Genomic DNA, 24717 nt, shown 5'->3' with positions numbered 1-24717 from the left:
AAATGATGATTACAGAGACAACAAATGAATACTTATTCAAAGTCCTAAGAACAATGTGTCCACATAGTGTGAGAGGAGGCTGTAGAAAATGTCTTTAGAAATAGACTGAAAGCTACAAGCAATTGTAAGAATTATTCTAACACAAACAACTTTATTATACTATCTAAGCAACTATGTTAAGGCATGACAGAAACAAAAATAAATCACTTTTGAACAACATAAACCTTACATGGAAACTGTAATTGACAGAATTATACAGAGGAAACTTAATAGAAGGAATACTGAGTCTGACAATTTGAACTCACTACCCTCAATAATGTGCTGCTAACTACTTGATGAACCTTGGGAAATTCATGTAACTCTCTAGGTCTCAATTTCCTCATGTGAAAGTAAAATAGCTGATTACCAAAGTTGCAGCCTAAGAAGATGGGTGTGTTACTAGTGTTTTCACAGGAATAAACTGATTTAATTTTCTTTATAGAAATGTTTAGAAATTGTGCTTATTAGACTATTTCACCTTTGCAGCAGCACAACGAACAGCCATGGACCTATCTGTCAAGCAGGATCTAGCAGCTTTATAAACATCCCTGTGGCAAGGTGCAGCAGCAGCTCCAAGTCCTTTCAATATATTTTGCAGACTCAGCATAATCTCATAGCGACCTTGAGACTACCAAAGAGAAAGAAAAAATGTAAATAGGAAAATATTGTGAAGAATAGCACTACACATTGAAATTTATCTCATAAATGAGAGAAATACTCAAGATTTTTGTGCCTACTAACAAACCTATTCTGACATCAAGAACACTGATCGTTGCTATTTTATAAAGCATTTACTATCTGAAAACTGTTACTTGTATATATTACATTTCAATACAATACAAATTTCATAGTGTTGATGTGAAGATTAAATAAAATTGTATGGAAAACTGTCTAGCACAAAGCTTGTGTGTTGTTAAATAGCTAATATGGTTGCTAAAAATGACGTAATATGGTAAGAATGCAGGGTCTGACTCCTATTAGCTACATGACCTTGAACAAATCTATCTTTATCTGTTAAATGAAGGTAACAGTACCTACCTCTCAGCTTGTTCTGAGGCTCAAGAGTTACTACAAGTGAAGTGCTTAGCACAGAGCTTGAAATGCAGTAGACGTTTTATCACTGATTGGTTCAATTAGTTAAACTCAGAGGTTAAAAGTCTGGACTTTAGATTTAAAAAGACCTGGGTTTGAGTCTTGGCTCTGACCCTTACATCTGTGACTTTAAGATGTTCTGATTTATTTCTTTATTTATAAAATGAGGTTAGGATGAACCGCACAGAGCCAATGTGAGAAGTAACTAAGCCCCTGTGGGGAAGATATTCACCACAGAGACTGGCACATAATAAATAGTCAAGAAGTAGTGTCTGCTTGGATAATTAATGTTTTACTAAATGCCCCGAATGATTTCAACATCCCAGGAAGTTAAGGCCACTGAAAAAAAGTAAAGTTGGAGGAAGGCAAAAGTCAACATTAAGTATCATTTTCATAGTAATGTTATTAATTTATCTTTGTTCAAAGGAGCACCATAGTGACTAATTATAGGTGGACATAACAAAATGGGTCCTAAAGGGAAACTTCTGAACTTTCTTTTATCTCAATTTCAAATGCTGTCTATCACTGGTGGGTATGTATCAAAGGTGGGGATCCCTTTTAATATCTCTGAAATGTGCTACGTAGTCAACTAACTCATAAAGGTAAAAAACAGTGAAGCAGTAATATACTTTTCAGTAAGTTAACATTTCTAAGACCTACAGAGTCTGTTAACCACAGGGCCTAAAAAGTGTAAAGAGGAAAAATGGTTTAAAGTTGCTATACTTCAGTAAATAAAAGTTGTTAGAGACATCTCCTCTTAAATAAAACCAGGTTTGCAGATGTTAACAATCCCTTCTGAATCACCTTCTTCGATCCTTCAGGAAGCTCCTGCTATGAAGTGATCTGCAAAGCAGATTCTCTCAACAGTCTTACATTATGGATGTCCCTTCCCCTTGAAGTTCTTAAATCAGCTACTTGAAATTTAACATATTTTACATTTTTTAAATATATTTTATTGACTATGTTATTTCAGTTGTCCCATTTTCCCCCCTTCACTCCCCTCTACCCTGTACACCCTCTCCCACCCATATACCCCCCTTTAGTCATGTCCATGTGTCATACTTATAATTTCTTTAGCTTCTACATTTCCCATACTATTCCTACCCTCCCCCTATCTATTTTCAACCTACATTCTATACTACTTATTCTCTGTACCCTTTCCCCCTCTCTCCTCCTCCCACTCCCCTGTTGCTAACCCTCCATGTGATTTCCATTCTGTGGTTCTGTTCCTGTTCTAGTTGTTCTTTTGGTTTTGCTTTAGGTGTGGTTGTTAATAATTGTGAGTTTGCTGTCCTTTTACTATACATGTTTTTTATCTTCTTTTCTTAGATAAGTCCCTTTAACATTTCATAAAATAAGGGCTTGGTGATGATGAACTCCTTTAACTTGACCTTATCTGAGAGACACTTTATCTGCCCTTCCATTCTAAATGAGAGCTTTGCTGGATAGAGCAATCTGGGATGTAGGTCCTTGTCTTTCATAACTTGGAATATTTCTTTCCAGCCCCTTCTTGCCTGTAAGGTCTCTTTGAGAAATCAGCTGACAGTCTGATGGGAACTGCTTTGTAGGTTACTGTCCCCTTATCTCTTGCTGCTTCTAGGATACTCTCCTTCATTTTTACCTTGGCTAATGTAATTGTGATGTGCTTTGGTGTGCTTCTTCTTGGGTCCAACTTCTTTGGGGCTCTCTGAGCTTCCTGGATTTCTTGGAAGTTTATTTCCTTTGCCAGAGTGGGGAAGTTGTCCTCTATTATTTGTTCAAATACGTGCTCAATCTGTTGCTTTTCCTCTTCCCTTCTGGTACCCTTATAATTCGGATGTTGGAACGTTTAAAGATGTCCTGGAGGTTCCTAAGCGTCTCCTCATTTTTTTGAATTCTTATTTCTTCATTCTTTCCTGCTTGGTTTCTTTTTTTTTTTCCTTCTGGTCCACTCTATTGTTTTGAGTCCCAGTTTCCTTCCCTTTACTATTGGTTCTCCATGCATCTTCCTTCATCTCTTTTATGGTAACCTGCATTTTTTCATCTAATTTGCGCCCAAAATCAACCAATTCCATGAGCTTCCTGATCACCAGTGTTTTGAACTGTGCATCTGATAGACCGGCTATTTCTTGGTCGCTCAAAAGGATGAGTCCTGGGGAACTGATCTGTTCTTCTGTTGGAGACATGTCTCTCTCTCTCCTTTTTTTTTTTTTCCCGGTCTGGTCACTCTTGTTATGGTGAGGGGCGGAGCCTTAGGTATTCCCCTGGGCTGGGCACCCCAGTCACTAGATGTGACATTGTATGTGGGGGAGGGGGCAGGGAAGGGAGGGAACAGTGACAGTAGCTCCATTCTCCTGGGATCTCAGTCCCTTCTCTGGGATACTGGGTTGCGCTCTCTGCCCTGGTCCACAATGCTGCCTCACTGGGTCCGCCAGCCGCTGCTTGCGTACTTAGGGTCCACCGCTGAGTCCCGGAAGGCTTATGCGCTCCCGGTTGCCTTATGTGCCCAGTTCTCCCCGATCTCCGAGTGGCCCCTCCTACTGGTCTGGATGAACGGGTCTACTTCAACTTCTTGGCTGTCTGACTTCCATTCAGATAAATTCTCTGTCAGTTCTGGGTGTTATTCTAGCTCTAAATTGTTGTTCTAATCTTCGTTGTGTGTGGTGGTACGCTGCGTCCACCTATGCCTCCATCTTGCTGGAAGTCCAACATATTTTACATTTTAATCTTCCCATGTTTTATCTTGGTACATTAAAAAAGTGTACGTGTAACTAGCCAGCATTTTTATAAATTATTTCAGAGCTATTGTCTAGATCAGAGGGCCCCAACCCCCAGGCCATGGACCAGTCCCGGTCTGCGGCCTGTTAGGAACCAGGCACCAAGCAAAGCTCATTTGAGTTCTGCCTCCTAGCACAGGGCCACCCCCCACCCTGTGCCCAGTCTACCAGTCCCTGCTGCCAAAAAGGTTGGGGACCACTGTTATAGGCTGGTTTTTCTAAGTAAGGTGACAAAAGGAACTAGAGTAATGTTTTATATTGAAAGGCGCTAAGGTATCCTTGAATATTAAGAATCAGAGACTTAAAATGTTTGATGTATTACCAACAACATAAGTAATAATAACTGTTGGAGAGGTTGTGAAGAAAAGGGAGCCCTCATTCACTGCTGGTGGGAATGCAGACTGGTATAGCCACTGTAAAAAACAGTCTGGCAGTTCCTTAAAAAATTATAAATAGAGTTACCATATGGCCCAGGAATCTCTCTCATGGGTATCTATTTGAAAAACTCAAAAACATGCATTTGCTTATATGCACCCATATGTTCATTGCAGCATTACTCATGGTGGCCCACACATGGAGACAACCAAAGTGTCCTTTGATAGAAGACTGAATAAAGAACATGTGGTACATATATATAATGGAATACTCAGCCATAAGAAAAGATGAAATGCTGCTATTTGCGACATGGATGGACCTTAAGAATATAATTCTAAGTGAAGTAAGTCAATCAGAAAAAGCGAAGAATCATATTTCACTCATGTGGGATATAAAACTGAAACTCATGGACACAGACAGCAGTGTGGTGGGAACCAGAGGGAAGAGGGTGGAGGAGGGAGGGGGGCCTGATACATGGTGACAGAAGACGGTTGGACTTTGGGTGGTGGGCATACAGTGCAATCACAGGTCTTGTATCAGGGAAATGTACACTTGAAACCTGTATGATCCTATTAACCATGTCACCACAATAAAAAATTTGTTTTTAATTTTAGTATATAAACATACAAATGCTTTCATTTCAGAGTGTTTGGCAAAGCTATAGTTGGCAAGAGATTACAGTGCCGTGAAAATCAAATGAAGAGACAGTTACAAAACAAAGGCCAGCCCACAGTGGTAAACAATGCCAACAAGTCAATGGGACTAAGCCTGAGAGTAAAAGGCCATGCAGACCCTGGTCATACTTATACCCTCCATGTTCTTTCCGCCCTGATTATATTCCTTACCCCCTCCTGATAATGATATACTACTGGTCAGGCACACAGTAATTACAAACTATGTATCTGGGTCCCTGATGACAAGCACTGGCTCTGGCACAAGCAGTATCAGATGGAAAAGTGATAGGAGTAGAGGGAACGGAGAGGGGTCTACCAAAGAAATACCTTAGTTTTTGCCCATTTGGATTCATCTGAATATATGAAATTTTATTAGTGCATTACTGCTTTTCTAATAAAGCAATATACAAAGTGCATATATATCACCTAGAAATATTTCACTAGGATGGATATATATTATGGATATTATGGATATATTTCTATATATACTTATATATTCTTGTCATAGGTAAAGTGCTTTTATTGGCTCGAGAAACTGTAAAACCTATAGAATACTATCTTTTTATTTTTTGGTCAAACTTGTAGTTACTTACCTCTGCACTCTTCATAGCTTTAAGAATATTCCCCACTGTATCAGTAAAGGTGTTACCCAGTATTCTACCCAACTTCTTGTATAAGGAACCCAAGCATACCACAGCAGCACTGAAACAACATTTAAATTAGAAATCAGTCATGAATTAAAGTAACAGAACACAAAAAAACCCTTAGAAATGTATGGGGGACTATTCAATTTTACTTTTAAAGGATAAAATTTCCTGGAATCTGCTCCATTGTTAAATTATAAGGCACAACACTAGGTGAGTATCAAATAATTATACTTTCAATAACAGCAATTTAAAAAGATGTATCTTCAATTTATCTAAATCTCAGTGCAAGGATTCCATTCTCTCAAATTTTTACATAATAGATAATTAAAGATTTTCCTAAAGGTAAAAGAAACCTTTAGGAAATAACGTTCTCAAATCTGAAATACAAGAAATAATGTTCTCAAATATGAAAATTTTATCAGAAAATACACTGTTGTAAGATTTAACACTGTCAGAAAAATTTAATATTATCAGAAAATACATTGTTATAAAAATTAAATCAACAAAAACTTCTATGAAATTACTATTGTGGAATTATACATGGCTAATCAACTTCCCTAAAAAACACAGGTGATAAAGTGAACTGAATCTTACGCAGAAAGAAACTAAGCTGTTCTTTGTAGGATCTTAGAAGGGTTTTTTTCTATCACATTTACTATTAATTTTCACTACTAAAAACTAATAAATAATAGACCAAAATGTGAAGAATCTAAAATATCTTTTTCTTAAACACTCAACTACTAAAATGTTAGTGAAAATTTTAGAAAATTTCATTTCTAAATCTAGATTTCAAATATGTCTAAAATATTTAATAAATATTTTTGAAGAATTATTTCTCAGGCAATAGAAACATGTTAGATTTTTTTTTAAATGTTAGATTTAAAACTGAGTAAAACAATTTGTGTTCAGTTTATAAAAATGATACCACAAGGAAGCACTACTTTGTATTATGTTCGGTTTTAGTATTAACTTACAGCTTAGTGGGAAGGTAACTTGGAGAATCATCTTTGCTACGGATAAGATCATTACATTTATCGATTGTCTCATAGACAGAGAATGTATCTCCAATACTATAAAGAATGCCTAGATTCTTAGCAAGGAGTTTGCGGGTAGGAGGCCCTGGGGAGCTGTTCAACAAAGACAGGAGCTGTTCCACAAGAGTCTTCTGTTTCTCCTTTACATCACTCTAGAAAGGAAAGTAACAAAAAGACAATTCAAAGTCAACCTAATTACATGTAATCCTCTCCTTTTTTCATATTTTAAGAACTAACTAAAAGGCTCCAGGAAAGTATAAAATTATTTGATTAAAAATTACAAATAAATTGGTGGCATGGTCAGGATGCCACACTAATGGTAGTTTGTTGCCCTGCTGCTATCTCCATAAACCAAATTCTGACCACAATTTACTGGAGACCCTGTGAACAGAGACAAGGGTTCTGTTTCTTCTGTATCTTTTTTCTTACGTTTGCAAGGTAGACCAAATCTGCATTTCAACAAGAGCTTCTTAGTTATTAAGTCTCCACCCCATATATATCAGTATAATAAGCAGCAACCTATAAACTATCACCAGAGCTGACCTTGCAATAGTTATTTGTTTATTCAGATCTTTTTCTAAGTTCAGCGCATTTTTTTGCAAGCATATGCATATAAATGCCAGTAATGTTACTCCATTTTACTGGTCTGCTCTCTAAAAAAGAAACACAGAATATCATTGCAGTGGTAATGGTATTTAATAGGTGCTCACCAACACTTAAACTTCCACAGTGAAGTATCTATTAACTTAGTGTATGGATTTTTGTCTTTTGTTAAATTATAAACACCTCCATCAGTAGTGTCTTTGTACCACTTTTGCATTACAAATGGTATTGTTATTTTGTAGGAGAATATTCTTATTTTTAAATGCATGCATAAGTATTTAGAAGTACCACTGCATATGGCTCAGTAAATCAACAGGTAAATCAAATATGGCAAAATATTAACTGCTGAATGTAGATGAAGGGCATAAGTGATGTTTTCTTTTTTTTTCCCCCACCCACTTCTTAAGCTTTTAAAAGGGAATATGTTTACTCAAAGACTGTCCCATTAAAGAGTCCACACCTTTCTTTGAGGTGAAACTCCTACGACATTATTTAGCACTATATTTCTGGGCATCACGCATATAGAGATACATAAGGTGCAGAACATAATGAAAATAAAATCTATTACAGTGTAATTTGTAGTTATGTTTTTTATTTATTTTTGAGTAAATTAAAAAATATTGACTAATTTTTCCTGCTTTTTTGAACAGAATAAACTTCTATAATATTGCATTATAAAGTCTTAATAAGGTCTAGCATTTGAAAGCTAATTTAGGTTATTCTGGACAGAACTAGAAAGGCAAACCAAAAGAACTAAACAGTATGTGGCACTTAAAGAAAACAAACAAACAAACAAACAAACAAGAATACTTTTTGTAATTTTACCTACCCTGCTGGTTGCTAGCAATAGTTTCTCCAAATATCTCAACCAATCAAAAATAAACTCTGCCTTCTGAACTTCGCCTAGTTGACTGTATGCTTCTTCATTCAGCAGTAAGCTATGAGCTAATTCCATTCCTTGCAGAAAATTCTAACTGGTCACAATTATTCTCATTAAACATCAGTCAATACACCTAAGGAAAAAAAATCGATAATAGAGGAAAATAACATTTTAGAACCATAGTGAAAAGGAAGGCAACCATAATACTGGAAATCCTGCACAGAAGAGCACAAATCATAACTAAATGGAGTCATCTTTCATAACAGCTCTAGGGTTAAACATGGTAAATCCCAATACTAAACTCTTATTTACTAGTACAATGATACAAAACACATCTCTGCATTGTGTACTCCTTATTTAGAGAGCAGACAGGCAAAACAGAATGGCATTATTGACATTCATATGCAAAAACTTGCTAAAGAGAGATATTCCATTAAAATTCTGAAAATTGTGATGTTAGACTATTCAAGCATTAGATTTTTCAGTTTTCATTGTAGTATAAAAATGGGTCATGGGTACATAATTAACAAATGACCAAATATGTAGACCTCTTACTAAAATTCTATAGTAAAGCTTGATATCTCCCTGGGGTTTTGCCTACGTACATATTCTGTCATTTACCTGGAAATGCAAACTGGAAGCAGAAGGTATTACTCCCATTAGCATCTGTTCCCCCAACCTAGTTAAGACATTACATGTAGCTTAAGGCTAGCAATTTTAGGAGAGTCCCATCTCTGCCAGTATAGTCTCCTTATCTCTGTGAGCCTTGTTGTGAAAGTAAATTCATTTTAGAAGGAACCTGGATGGATGGTGTCCAAGGATTGTGGCAATAAAGATCATAATCTGCTTTGACCAGATCAGTGTAGCCTTCACTTTGTTGTTGCAAATAATCAACAAAAGACAGAGGAGGTTGTGTTTTGTTTTTAAATTCATGAGCATCTCCTAAACACACCCTAGTGCCTTTCCAGAACACATATAACATAAGTGTGTATATACACACACGTAGAGTTACATACCAAATTATAAGAGGACACTGATTAAGGAACATTTTATTTTTAGAACGTGCAGTCTCAAGTATGTATCAGTAAAGTAGCATGATGTCTGAAACCAATTTTCAAATGGTTAAGTAAATCAATTAATCAGCCAGAAAATGTGGCAAAATGTTAACAGTTGAATGTATAGTGGGTATGTGAGTTATCATTTTATTATTCTTTAATTTTTCTGTATTTTTAAAAGACCTCAATAAGTTTGAAAAAAATATTGAATAAAAGAAATTTAAAAAACACAAGCTGGCTTTAAAAAATGAATCAGAATTTACTGGTCATCATCATAATAATAATTATCAATTTTAGGTCATCATGATTATTAAATAACTGAAAAGAGCCTCTTTTAAAGATAGTAGTCACAACTGGTAACCCATTAGCCAAATTTGGCCTGCAACTTATTAGGAAAAAATTAGTTACTAACTTTTAAATATAGGATTTTACATAAACATCTAGGTCTATATCCCCATACAGCAATGAATGGCTGAATGTAAGGGGAGCAGGGCCTCTCCAACATACCACAATTGCCACCTGGCCTGCGTTATTCACTTAAATTATATGCCGACTTCCGTGGGTATTTAAGTTTTCAACTCCTATCCTTTATCTTCCGTGAATCCTATGACTTGGGCCAACAATCTAGATTCTGACTATGATGCTTGCTGCCCCTGTGGCCAAAAGACAGTGTTTACCCATCCACCAACTGTCTTCTCAAGCCTGTGTGCTACTTTGGCCATCTGGGTCAGCCCCTCTCAATCAGTCCTGCCCACCTGCCCAATACCACCTGTGACCTGGCACTGACAGTCCTCAAAAAAAATTACACAGTACGTTATTTCAGATATGTCAATTTTAAGGAACAAGAACAATATAAAAAATACTGTTAACAAAATCACTTTACCAGACAACATGAATTATAGCTGCTTGTTTAAAAAAAAACCCTCCTTTCCTTTCTTAAATTATCAAAATAAACTGATGAAGATATACGCAATTAAGGATAAAGGTAATAGATGCTAGAGAAGCAGTTTCTGGAAGAAACCTAATATACAGAAAGCGAAAAAACAAGTTTGCATTCAATATCTATGATTGTGCAAGAAAAAAAATAACCTCAGTATCACAGAGAAAGTTTCTTATAACCATCAAGCAAGTCAAAATCCTATCTTAAGAATCAAATTACCCTTTTGAGGTCATTAGGATTGCTGAAGAATCACTTTTTTCCTTAGGCAGCAGCAATATTGTGGTGTAAAATGATCTATCAAGAAGCAAAATAGCTAACACAATGCAATAATAAATAATTCAGTAAAAAGCTAGTTATCATAAGCAGGGCATAACATTATCTCCAATGCCCTCAATACATTTCTCATATAAATTACTAAAAGAAGTAGACAATTCATATTAGTAAACTCATATCTAAACACACAAATCTAAAATGCACTTGTGATCTCCACACATGCACTGTAAATGAGATAGGCAAGGGCATTTTGCAAGTAACATGTTCCTACTCTTCTCTGGAGTTTCACTTTAGGAAGATGACTAAAATGTAGTCTATCTATTACTGTACATTTTAACATAACCCCAACCTTATGTCCATATACATACCTAGGGGGTGCTCATTTTTACAATTTTTTTTACTTATTTTCCATTTTTGTGTATCTGTTGAGATTACAAAGTGATCAGTTGCCCTGACTGGTCTGGCTCAGTGAGCTGGCATCATCCCGCAAACTAAGGGGTCACCAATTCAACTCCTGGTCAGGGCACATGCCTGGGTTGTGCGCTACGACCCCTGCTGGGGCTGTGTGAGAGGCAGCTGACTGATGTTTCTATTGCACATCGATTTTTCTCTCCCTTTTTCCCTCCCTCCCTGTCTAAACATAAATGAACAAAATATTTTAAAAAGGTGATTAGTTTATTAAAAGTAAACATATATAGTAGTATATTTTTCAAAGTGATTATGCTACTTGGAAAAATGATTTCATAAACTTGCTGTTCCACTGTAATGCCAGCCTTTATTTTTGGCAGAAGCAAATATTTATTGAACGCTTATTACAATCTAGGCACTACACTAAGTACTTTATATTTTCTTGAATAATATGAAAAACTCTCCATGAGATAGCTATTTTTATTAGCCCTATTTTAAGATAAGGAAACTGAGGCACAGAGAAGCTAAGATGATGCCTGCCAGTCCTGACAGAAAGTGTTAACATAATTTTCTCTGTCTTGGGTTTATAGATCTATTTTAGTAGAAATGGGAACATACATTGAAATCTGTGGGGGGGGGGGAAGTCTCCCTAATCTTTTTGGTCATTTTAGTTTCTTCAAATGATTTATTATATCATTTTCGGAAGGGAAAAGAGGGAAATCACAAATAATCAAAGAGAATATCAAACACAAAATAAGATAGGTTTGTTGAATTGGTTTGTTAGTTTTTTTCTTTGCAGAGAAAAAAAGACCCATTTACAAAATGAACAGCCTCTAGGCAGTAAATGGAACTAATTGTAATATAAATGGCCAACGTTTGAAATATGTCTCAATATCAATTAGTTGGGTTTTTTGTCTTTCACTTTTCTTTCTTTTTTTTTTTTTTAAAGATTTTATTTATTTTTAGAGATGGGAAGGGAGGGAGAAAGAGAGAGAGAGAAACATCAATGTGTGGTTGCCTCTTGCGTGGCCCCCACTGGGGACCTGGCCCGCAACCCAGGCATGTGCCCTGACTGGGATCGAACCTGCAACCGTTTGGTTTGCAGCCTGTGCTCAATCCACTGAGCTACGCCAGCCAGGGCTCACTTTTCTGAAAGATTTCACAACAGCTTCAACTCAGCCTCCTGTCTTTAGTCTTGTGTTTTGTTCAAAAAAGCATAAAATATGTCCAAAAAACCCTCTGAAGAATCTCCAAAACTTCAGGAAACATGAATCTTTAATAAATCTTAAAATCCAAGCCCTTCAAAAAACAAACAAACAAAATCCCCAGAAATTAGCTTTAATCTAGAAAAAAGCTGGATCATTTATCCTGATCTAAGATTCCCTTTGACCTGTGTGATTCAGTCTTTGCAAAATTATGGGTTACAAAACAGGAACCCACAAGTTACACAGAGTATCATGCTTAAGATGTTGTCTAAAGAGGGCTGCCCTGGTAGAGAGAAAATGAGGTCTTTTTGTTACTGTACTTGAAATATTCCTAGGCATAGTAAAGCTGGCTTGCCAACATAACCACTATGCTTCACCAGTTTTAAGGTACAATTTAAGCAAATTGTTTATAATTTTAAAGTTCTCTAATACAGTTTTATCTTGATGGTTTTTAAACTTTGTATTTTTTCCATCTTTGAATATGAAATAACTAGCTTTTTTCTTTCTACAATAACTCACTATTTTAAAATTCAGCTAAAAAAAAATCACTTTCTTTAGGAAGCCCTTCATCATCCCACTATATCTTGTACTGTCTCCTCTTGGTATAGCACTTTTTCCATTATTATATTTATGCTTCTTAAAATAATGTTTGGCTTCTCTAGCCATCACCCATTACTTAGCCTATGAGATTCTCCTGTTTTTTCCCCAAATCATGATTCAACAATCTTAACAATGATTATCATAGTAGCATTGTGGGTGATTCCTTTTTATAGTCTCCAAATTTTTGGTAATTTAAACTTTTAAAATAAATTCTTAAAAACCAATAAACTAAATTTCTGTTAGATTCCTAACTTTTAAATCCACGATGCCATTTGTCAGCATCATCCTGGTAACATCAAGAATGGGGAGGACACATGTACAGCCTGCTGCCGATCACGGCCATGCCTTTCACTCCCCAACTGAGTCCCAAACCACAAAATAATAATGGTAGCCATTATTCAGTGAGCTAGAAACTTTTTAAAAAACTTGTATCATCTTTAAGCATCACAAGGAAGAAAGTAAGGAAAATGTTATCCAGTCCCCACTTTGTGGATAAAGGACCAATTAAGATGTCAGTAAATAACAGAGCTGAGAAAGAACCCAGGTTTTCTTGGCAACAAAACGCACTCTCTTTCCTTAATTCTAGGAAGCCTTTCCACAGTGGGAAAAAACAGTGTTTCTGACATTAAGATGTAAGGGACACTTCAATTAAAAAAATAAAAATGTAAGGAACAAAGTGGGTAGAACAAACAGGGCATGAGGCAGACTTCAACTCTTTCTCTACCTATTTCCCCTACATCTTTCAGTAAAGTCAATCACAAAATTGGCTTTATCTGCCAATTTCTCCAGAGATAAGGGCCAAATAATTAAAGGGGAAGTGTTGAGAAAACAGCAAAGAAAGAACACAGATGAAATGAGGCAGGTAAAATGTCAAAATTAAAGGAGGCTAAGCATTTCAAGATAGCAGATCTATAACAATGTAGACTAGTGGTTCTCAACTCTAGCTGCTTTAAAAATACCAAAGTTGAGGGTAAAATAAATGAATCGGAATTTCTGGAGGCTGAGGTGCTGTGATGAATGAATTCTTCATTTAATCCTCATACCACCACCATAAAAACACGAATTACCACTATTAATTTATAAATAAAAATGCCGAGACTAAATAACATAGAGTAACCCCGCTACTCTCCTATCATTCACCTAAGAAATATTTATCTTGATACTATTCAATGTAGGTAAGCCCATAGCAACTGAAAATGCTTTAGGACATAGCAAGAAAATAACAGTAAAATTCAAACCTATGATGTTATTTGGTATGAGCTTACTTTTAGTCCAATTCTCTGCAACAATCCTAAAAATAAATTATCATAGTGAATACTTTAAATGTGAAGTGTACAATAATGATTTAAGCTCAATAAGAATTTGTCTTAACCAAATAGTTCAAAATTACTTGTATGTTAAATCTAAATTTTATAAGTATAAAAACTTGTATAGCTAATACTAAAATTTTAGAAAAGTTGTTAGTTTTATAGTGACAGTACAAACAGGTTCAACTCTTTTGGAAAAGAGAATGTACCAGAAGTCAAAAAAATATCAAAACCATTTGATGAAAGTATTCAGCTTTGGAAAATTCATGGTAAAGAAAAGGGAAAGTTAACAGAAGCAAAAGTATTGATTAGAGCACTATAAAAGTGCCAAGTGGAAACATACAAGTCCAACATTAGACAAATGGTTAGATACTTTTGACATATTCAGAAGTCCGTCATTAAAAATCTTTATAAAAATGACAAGTGTAGGAGTTTTACATGTTAAGAGAGTGTCCCATAGATAAAGCAGTATTATCTAGACAGCGGTCTGTTCAGTAGAATGACGGAACCAAAGAATGAATGTAAATGTTGTGCAGGGCGGGGGGGGGGGGGGGGGACGACGAGGAATAGGGGCAGGGGTGGGGAATCCAAATCCAAACACTTTGCCAAGTTAGTGGTATTCTTTCCTACAGAGGGTCTCCAAACATATGACATGGCAGTGTGCACTATGCACTTCCAGGAGGGCATGTACCTGGAGCACTTGACATCTCTCAATACGTTTGTTGTAACTATAGACCTCTGCGCCACTTCCACTTCTTTATTTTATTTCTCCTGCTGGGAATCTTGTGAAATTGGTCGTCCAGGAACAATTTTTGAAATACTAATCATTAAAGACTACTTCTGGTAAAAAAATTTTTTTAATTACCTTTTATTTTACTATATAGGATTTCTATTAGAAATAGAATATGAAGCAAGTCAACATCAAAAGTCTACTTAAAAGTGGCCATTTTTGATTTAATATTTTAGAACAGATTATCTAAAATTCAGAATTCTAATGGACAAATTCTGAAAACATATAATCTTCCAAAACTGAATCAAGAAGAAGCAGAAAGCCTGAACAGACCAATAAAGCTACTGAAACTGAAGTGGTAATCAAAAAACTTCCAGCACACAAAAGCCCTGGACCAGACGTCTTCATAGGCTAATTCTACCAAACATTTAGGAAGGAGCTAACTCCTATCCTTCTCAAACTATTCTAAGAAATTCCAGAAGAGGGAAGCCTCCCAAACTCTTTTTATAAGGCCAGCATTATCCTAACTCCAAAATCAGGTAAAGACAACAAAGAAAGAAAACTACAGGCCAATATTGCTGATGAACATGGATCCTAAAATCCTCAACATATTGGCAAAATGTATCCAACAATACATTAAAAAGATCATACACCATAATCAAGTGGGATCCATCCCAGGGATGCAAGGATGGTACAATATTCATAAATCAACAAATAATACAACACATGAACAAAATGAAAGACAAAAACCACATGATCATGTCAATAGACACTGAAAAAGCATTTGATTAAGTACAGCACCCATTTATGATAAAAACACTCAGCAAATGGGAGTAAATGGAGCATATTTCAACATAATAAAGGCCATATATGAGAAACCTACAGCTAGGATTATATTCAACAGGTAAAAACTAAAAGCTTTTCCCCTAAGATCAGGAAAAAGACAAGGGTGTTCACTTTCACCACTTCTACTCAACAGAGTATTGGAAGTTCAGCCACAGCAGTCAGATAAGAAAAAAGAAATAAAAGGCATCCAAACTGGAAAAGAAGTAAAACTGTCATTGTTTACAGATGACATGATAGTGTACATAGAAAACCCTATAGGCTCCACCAAAAAACTACTAGACCTCATAAGTGAATCTGGCAAAACAGGATACAAAGCCAGTATTCAGAAATTGAAGGCATTTTTGTATACCAACAATGAAATATGAGAAACAGAAATTAGGAAAAAATCCCATTCGCTATTGCAACAAGAAAAATAAAGTACCTAAGAATAAACTCAATCAAGGAAGTAAAAGACCTATACTCAGAAAACTATAGAACATGAAGAAAGAAATTAAGAAAGACACAAATAAATGGAAGCATATGCCGTGTTCATGGATTGGAGGAATTAATATCATCAAAATGTCCATATTACCCAAAGCAATCTATAGATTCAACACAATCCCTATTAAACTACCAATGACATATTTCACAGATTTAGAACAAATATTTCAAAAATTTATATGGAACCATAAACAACTCCAAATAGCGTAGGCAATTTTGAGAAAGAAGCACAAAGTAGGAGAGATTACAACACCTGATATCAAACAGGTATTACAAGGCCACTGTAATCAAATCAGTCTGGTACTGGCATAAGAACAGACACACAGACCAATGGAACAGAACAGAGAGCCCAGAAATAAGCCCAAGTCTCTACGGTCAATTAATATTTGACAAAAGGGGCAAGAGCATAAAATGGAGTAAAAAAATAGCCTCTTCAATAAATGGTGTTGGAAGATCTGGACAGGTACATGCAAAAAATTGAAAGTAGACCACCAACTTTCACCATATACCAGAATAAACTCAAAAAGGATAAAAGACTTAAATATAAGTCATGACATCAAAGAAATCCTAGAGGAAAATATAGGCAGTAAAATTTCAGATGTCCCATACAGCAATATATTTACCAACATATCTCCTTGAGCAAGGGATATAAAGGAAAAAACAAACAAATGTGACTATATCAAATTAAAAAGCTTCTGCAAGGCTAAAGAAAACATCATCAAAATGAAAAGAGAACACACTGTATGGAGAACATATTTGCCAATGAAACAATGAACAAGAGTTTGATCTCCAAAATATATAAAAAACTAATATGAGAGCACAGGAAGGCACACAGCCAATTAAAAAAATGGACAAAGGACCTAAGTAGACACTTCTCCAAGGAGGACATACAGATGGCCCATAAACATATGAAAAGATACTCAACATCACTACCCAGCAAAGAGATGCAAATTAAAACCACACTGAGGTTATCACCTCACACCTGCCAAAATGGCTATCATTAATAAATCAGTAAACAAGTGCTGGTGAGGTTATGGAGAAAAGGGCAACCTAGAGTACTACTGGTGGGGATGCAGACTGGTGTAGCCATTGTGGAAAACAGCATGAAATTTCCTCAAATAACTAAAAATGAAACTGTCTTTTGATCCAGTGATCCCACAGCTTTGATTATAACCTAAGAATCCTAAAACACCAAAGGAACCACTGCACCCCTATGTTCATAGCAGCATTATTTACGATAGCTGAGTGCTGGAAACAGACCAAGTGCCTGTCATTAAATGAGTGGATCAAGAAACCGGTACATTTACACAATGGAGTACTACGCAGTAAAAAGAAGGAACTCCTGTCCTTTGTGACAGCATGGATGGAACTGGAGAATATTATGCTGAGTGAAACAAGCCAGGTGGCAAAATACCTATAAGTGGAACCTAATGAACAAAACAAGCAAAATAGAACCAAAGGCATGAAAACAAGGAACAGACTGAGAGTGACCGGAGGGAAGGGGGATAACCGGGGAAAAAAGGGGAAGGAACTAGTCAAGGGACATGCATAAAGGACCCATGCACATGGACAACAGGGTGGGAACTGACTGTGGGAGCAGGGAGTGGGGGAAGGCAGAGTAGGGGAGAGCAACAGGTAGGGGAAACTGGCACAACTGTAATAGAACAACAATAAAAAAATAAAAGCAGGGACAATTGTAATAGCACAAATAGTAAAGTAAAAAAAAATTCAGATTTCTACATATAAGCAGATAGAACTTCTTATAATTATTGCTGGAATATGAATAAAAAAGATAGTCTTAATCTAATAGTTTTAAGATTTATCAGTTCACATGTAAAAATTTGTGTTATTCATACTTTTAACTGTTTCAAATCATACTCTTTCTAAATGAAATATATTTAAATATATATATATATATATATATATATAATACACACATGCACCCCACCATATATTTTAAAATTTGATTTTTGGAATTCTAAATACAAATTCCTATAAAATCAACTTAATCCGCACTGACCGTTGTGGCTCAGTGGGTTGGGAGTCATCCTGCAAGGTGAAAGGTCACCAGTTGGATTCCAGTCCAGGCGCATGCCTGGGTTGTGGGCTAGGTGCCTGGAGAAGCAACCGATTGATGTTCCTCTCATACATTGATATATCTGCCCCTCTCTTTCTCCCCTCTTCCCTTTTTTCCAAGAATAACTAAATAAAATCTCTTTAAAAATCAACTTAATTCATGTTTCTTAGGTCATATACAAAGCTCTAACTTGTAATGTGCCCCAGGCATAGTACTAATACCTTATTTTAATATGAAAAAAAAAAAAACAAACCATACTGTGCCTGTGCCAAGATGCTAAGAATATTTCCTGCACACTTGGTAGGAACAGGAAGAATAATACTTCTCACCACTGCATAACACAAACCAGCAGGAACAGCAGAAACAGCTCTAAGAACAGATGTGTAGCACATCCTATAGGACAGAGAATTAGGATGAAACAGGAAGCAAACAGGAGTAATGAAAATTTGTAAGTTGCCCTCCTCCACTGTTTTTCCAAAGTACTGCAGATTACTGTTAGGGATGAGAAAAATGGCAGAAGTGGATTCATTGAAGGAGATTGCCAATGGGGCCCCCAACTGAAGTCTAACCACTTATGGCAATTCTCCTTTCAGATTACAAAAGCAAAAACTGTGAAGGGTAAAAGGAAGTGATGGGAGTGGGAGTGAGAACTGAACACTAGGAACCAATTCTAAGGCAGCAAAAGGAAACCAAACTAACTTTTTTGAGGATTTACTTACTAGAATCTTTTAATTCACTACCTCATTTAATCCTAACAACACAGAAATTTAGATATTATCCTCATCTTATAGTTGAGGATGAGTTAGAAATTTGTCCAAGGTCAAGATGTTATTGAAGTGGAAGAAAGACCTACATCTGACTAGTTTCATTGTCCACGATCCTTCAAAGAGGAACGAACGTTGCTTCATATAGCCCCTTCATAGTTACTAATTGCTGATTTACTGAGGTATTGCCATTCCTGAAGCATCTAATCCTTCTATCTTTGCTGTTCATCACTTTGCTCTCCTCTTAACATTTCATATTTTGGGGCTTTCTGTTAAAGTATGAGGTCTTCTAGAGATATCAGCCTCAGTCTTTGGTAACTTTTGACAATTTTTATCACTCTTCATTCCACAAACCAACTCTTCCATTTCCCCCTGGGAAGAGAGATTTCATTCTGAATATTCAGGAGTTCCAGAAGGCAGATTTTAAGATAAGAAAAACTCTTCTTTTATCTTCCCTTCATTTATTTGAAAGTCCCCCTCTAAGCAATCTCACTACTTGGCATACTCAAGAATCTAGTAACATGAAGTAAAAACCAAACAAAAAAGATTTTTCAAAACAATATATAGCAACTAATTGTTTTCAAAAATCATAAACTTTACTGACTTAAGTGCCTTGATCCCTCAAAGCCTGTTCATTTTTAGTTTAGACATGACTAACAATCCATTTATCTGGATTCTAGCTAGGTGATGTATAGCACCATATTAAAAGTGAAGAAGCACTCGTTAACAGCAAGCAGCTTAGTGATGAAAGTGACCAAAATATTATTTACTATACATATTTTAAAAATCAGGGCAATGTGGACTACTTAGTATCAATAGGCAATGTGGACTACTTAGTATCAATACAGCAATGTACAAAAAATGCCATTATTTCCTCAGCTCAGGCCAGGAATCCTTGCTTAATTTTTCAAAATATCTATATCCCTGTATTGGCTCCTTGTGCCATCCGCTGTTGGGAACCATTTCAGAAGCTGTAACCACGCCCGCCCCCCATGGCTAGGGCTGATTGAGCAACCTTTGGACCATAAGCCACTAAGGAGACAAAGACAAAGCTTATCTCCCTGGCAGGGGCGCAGCTTCTGCTCCTTTTTCTTCACCCTGCCTGGCCCCCAAGGCTTGATCAGTTAGCTAATGACGGGTAAGATTCCTCAAGGGAGGAATGGCCTAAGACAGGCACGATCACTGGAAGGCCTCAGGGAAGGACTTGGGGGGCTATAGCAAAAGGGGGTGATGGACCCTCGCCCCTTGGCTTTGACAAAGCCGGAGTCCTCATTCTGTCTGCAAGAAGTCTCCTAATTTCTTGGCTGCCTTACTTCCCTGCCTGACTTAAGCCTAAAACAATGACAGAGGGCAGTGCAGCCCTGTGCTGGAAAGGGCTGGTTCCCCAGGTGATCAGGCCTAAGAATAAGTAACATCCTGTGAAACCTGCTTTGCTAAGAATGCTCTCAATTAAATGATAAGGGTCCAAGCAGGAAATGAGTTTGTTTCCCAAAGTTTTGTAGCCCTTTAGCTAACAGACCCAGACTCAGAATAAGCCCTCATAGTTCTTCGTATACTATCTACTGTTTGATCCTTACTGCCTGACAATAATTAATGAGCTTTACCTGTATTCCTGTGCAAACTGAAAGCCAATAAACACCTGCCAAGGCAAGGGTTGGGGCGCTCTCCTCTTGAGAGAGTGGCCAGGCTGCTCTGAGGTGCTTCCCCTTCAATAGAGTGGCTGAGCGGTCCCTTTTCCTCCACAGGACTTGGTAGTCTGTGTGAATTTATCTCGTATCTCATCCATAACACCTTGGACACTGCGGGCCAGTGTCCGAGTCAATCTGCCACAGAGGATTTTTAGTACAGCCATTAGACACTGCCTGCTTTAGAATCCCCCCTTCTAACTGATCATGGTTCTTGTATCCTGGTGAGCATTTGCAGATTCACCCTTAATCTGCACTGTGGTCTGACATTTTGGTTTTCCTCATGGTCCTCATTTCTAGGTCACAGCATACACTATGGAATACCTAACCTAGACTTTAGCTACATTTCTGACCTTCCTGGATTCTAACCTGAGGGGTTTTCTTGGAAGACACTACTTTTCATTCTCTGTCAGATGGGCAGCTAGGCTCTTACCTTTGCAAGCATAGCCTCCTAGAACAACTCCATGATTATATACTCTGCCTTTTGGCTACCACTGTCATTTTGGCCCACCCAGTGAACGTACCTCTATTACCTCTAACCCCCAATTGGGTCTGGGGCAGCACACCATAATCAAACCCATCAATATTTGTGCAGCAAAAGATAAACATTCCCATAAGGTGGGATTAAAAATTACTATAAATAGCTTTATATCATCTCAGGTCATGTTTTGCTGTCAAATGAGTTAAGAAAAAGACTTCAGAGTCCTTCGAATTCTGGAATTAAGATTAAGGGATTTTTGCCCATATATGTATGTCTTTCTTTTTTGCTTTTCATATATCCTTCCCCCAAAATTAAAAAGTTTTTTGGTGTTTCAATGGGTAATTTCAATTTTCTGATAATTTTACTTCCATAAAGAATGTATTGAATAATGAGGTATTACTTACACATACACATAAAAAATGCATATTTCAACATATAGAAACCACAAATGCAACGGAGGAGAATGCAGACAGATGCTACTGTATAATGTTTTATACTGGTAATTAACCAAAGAGAAGGATTATCTGGGTAATAATAAGTAGAACTAAATTGCTAAAAAAGTACGCATATAAAACATTTCATTTAGTGAACTTAGAACCATACCATGGTTTTACAATTAGAAATAGCATATAATGAATATTAGATATTCAGAATTATCACTTCCTGTAAGTTTTCCCTCTTTTCTGTCATATAACTAGCTCTAATTTCTTAAGTAGGTGACATTAACTTGGTGCTTTAATATGGCTAAGTTATGCTTCTTTTCTAGAAATAATTATCTTCTAAGTTGTTACTATTAAACAAAAAAAAAACCCAAGCATGACTCAAGATACATGCGCCATTTTCAGTCTGCTGGGTATCTGTTTAGAGAGTCTAATTTCCCATTTGTATCTACTGCAGATAAACATTTGACTTCACGTTCACAGTTCCACTTCCAATAATTTTCTGTCTGATCGTTTCATCAACTGCTATAGACTACTTACTTAAAAAAGCATTTTGAGTAAAAGTAACTTACTGTTACTTGTGATCAACACCATGAATGACATGTTAAAAAGAGTTTACTAAATGAAGAAAACTTCCTACACCAGATCTAAATTAAAATTAAAAATTATAAAGTTGTTAGAAAACATATAAAAATCCTTCCCTCTCTCTAGACTTCTAAAAGGCTAGGCATGCTGAAATTAAAAACTTTATTTTAGGTAAACGTAACAGAAAATCTGTGCCCCTTACATCATTACACACCTAGGATCTGGACATAATTACGGAATGAGATTTAGTGATTAAGAGTTTAGAGTTCTAGTCCAGGGTGGGCAAATTTTTTTTCTGTAAAGAGCCAGAGAGGGTTTAAGTTTTGTGGGTCATACAGTCTTTATCTCAAAAACAATATATAAACTGCCATAAACAATAAATAAGTATGGTTGTGTTCTAGTAAAACTTTATCTACAAAAACTGGCAGCAGGCTGGATTTGAGCCACAGGCTGCCAATTGCTGACAAGGTATTGGCAAATGATAGAGCGAGACAAGGTATTCGATAAAATGATATAAACAAATCTTTGCCAATTTCTTAAGTCTCAGTTAATTTATTTCTTAAAAGAAGTTTAATAATAGTTTCTGCAGTCTTCTTAAAATGAAGAAGTGCTTTTTATATAGGGCTATGGTTCTTTTCAAGTACTGTTCAAACCCCTCAACTACACTATAGATAATTAATGAAATACAAAACACCCAATGAAGCTTTAAAAAAAAAATACTGATGTCATTGAACTGGTTAACCAGGATTTAAAATTTTAAAAATTCAGAATAGGAAGGGGCTTAAACAAATCCGGAATTTAATCTTTCACTTCATTCATAAAATAATTAAGAAAGGCTCATAAAGGTTATAAACTACCCCAATCCCCATTTTGAAATAAAGCTGAATGAAATTTAGGTACGCTGCTTAAAGACAAAAGTACTTACATTTTTTCCCTTAGAGAATGTATTCATATTTGTGCAATTACATAAACACTCAAGTTACTTTGGATTAGGTGTTTTCTGTCACTGAAGTCAGATGCAATAATAAACAGAAAGGAAGAGAAACCGGTGTAAGATCCACATAGTAGTGGAGAGGCTTGAGCTAAAACTCAGGTCTCCTGTCAGGTCAGGAGACATTTCCTGCACTATACCTATCTATATAAAAAATAACTGCTTTCTAAGACAAAGCCAGACTCCAATAGTTTTCCAACGGAAAAACTACATGTTACTAACAGTAATATGTTCCGTTATAGACCCTGTCTGCTTACCTATTTTATCAAAGAAAAAAAATCGATAGTATTAAAATGTAAGACTCTAAAATTGCTTTCTCAAATACTTACTCTCCAAATGTTTAGAAAACAAAACAGGGCAGTTTTCTCCGCAACCATCCAATGTCCAGGACTAAGGACCCTTCTGCTTCTGAACTGTACTGGCAGGCCCCTTCCATTCCCTCCTTTTAACACCCCCTCTAGGCTGTAAGTTTCTTATGGACACATAAAAGCCACTAAATATTTGAGTAAATGAATGCACATAAAGTGTAATTATGACTTTTAATGAAGGAACTCAAATAATTTGACTATTATCTGACTTGACTACTGTGAAATAGTCAGGCAATAGTCTTAATTTGCCAGGCATCTACATGACTGTGATTAGTATCGTAAAGCACTTTACAAAGTTTCTAAAGACTTTATAATCACTTGAAAAGACACTGTCCTGGCCAAAAGCAGGATAAGAAATGTTGCCAAACTAGGCAAATGCCACCCCAGCAAAGGCTTTCTTTCCTTGCGGGAAGAAATGGAAATAGTCCTTCACACAGTAGGCATATTCTTTCCCCTGCTGCTTTCCGGAAACCCACCTCGAGGGCTGCACGCCTGGGTCTGGAAAACCTCGCCCGAGGCCGCCTTTCGGGACTCCCGGGCTTCGCCAGGGCGGGTCTGGGAGCAGCGCGAGGCCCCGCAGGCCCCGACCTTTCGACCTTCTGGCAAGCCCAGGCTCCCGCCTTCGGGGAGAGTCCACGCCTACCTGTTGTGCTCGAGTGAAAGCAGACTTTCCTGGAGGCCAGGAGGAAGGACAGACCACACTGACCATTCAGTGGTCCCCGAGCCTAGTTTCCTCGGAGGGTTCCGGCCCCTTAGGCCATGACACCTAATCCCCCCCCTGTTCCGGTACCCGAAGTCCCAGCTTCCTCAACCACTTCGCCGCAAAGACCACGCCAAGGTCCCCAAGCCGCTCAACTCACCGTGCAGGCCGGGGTTCGCTGTCCCTCCCAGCTGGCAAGCAGCAAGGACACCACGCCCTGAGCCGCCTCCACTAGCGGGATCCCCCACCGCTAGCCTTCGGGGAGTCCCCCACGGCTCAGCATCTGTCTCAGTCGCACTACTGATACCGGTTACTCAGGGCAGGGACTTGCAAGCGGTGGCGACAGAGAGTCTGTGGGGTGGGAGGGGCAAGTACAGGGCGGAGCCGGAAAACTCGGAGTCCCCAGCGAGGCAGGAGCCGACCATTGGGAGCTTGACCAGCGCTGCGCCTGGAACCGAGGCACCACCAACCCGCCGCCGAGCCATCGAGCGTCCACTCTGGCAGACATGACTGCTGCACCGCCGAGAGAGCGATGGGGGAGACTGTGGCCCAAGCTGAGGCCAGAGCAGGGAATTAGCAGTCTAGAGATGTTGGCCACAACTATTTTTGTCTGTTTTAACACCAGCCAGAATCCTCGGAGGACGGCAATGGGACGTCTGAAGGCTGCGACTGGAGCCTGGAA

At 37.3% G+C, this 24717-nt stretch overlaps 1 protein-coding gene across 1 annotated transcript in view; it reads right to left on the bottom strand.

Annotated features, from left to right (window-relative positions):
- HEATR5A (HEAT repeat containing 5A) overlaps positions 1 to 24428 on the bottom strand; it is a 115842-nt gene extending 91414 nt beyond the window's left edge. The window contains exons 1-5 of the mRNA XM_036029480.1: positions 24196 to 24428; positions 8050 to 8233; positions 6558 to 6769; positions 5530 to 5638; positions 518 to 667 (exon numbers count right to left, since the gene is read on the bottom strand). Of these exons, the coding sequence (XP_035885373.1) occupies positions 518 to 667; positions 5530 to 5638; positions 6558 to 6769; positions 8050 to 8175 (597 nt within the window). The 5' untranslated portion in view covers positions 8176 to 8233; positions 24196 to 24428. The remainder of the gene's footprint in view (positions 1 to 517; positions 668 to 5529; positions 5639 to 6557; positions 6770 to 8049; positions 8234 to 24195) is intronic.
- Positions 24429 to 24717: the final 289 nt, after the last annotated feature.

Source organism: Phyllostomus discolor, chromosome 1 (genome assembly GCF_004126475.2).
Source record: "Phyllostomus discolor isolate MPI-MPIP mPhyDis1 chromosome 1, mPhyDis1.pri.v3, whole genome shotgun sequence".
Taxonomy (NCBI): Eukaryota; Metazoa; Chordata; class Mammalia; order Chiroptera; family Phyllostomidae; genus Phyllostomus; species Phyllostomus discolor.
The sequence above is the reverse complement of the archived record's forward strand: the minus strand, read 5'-3'. Positions and strand labels throughout refer to the sequence as shown.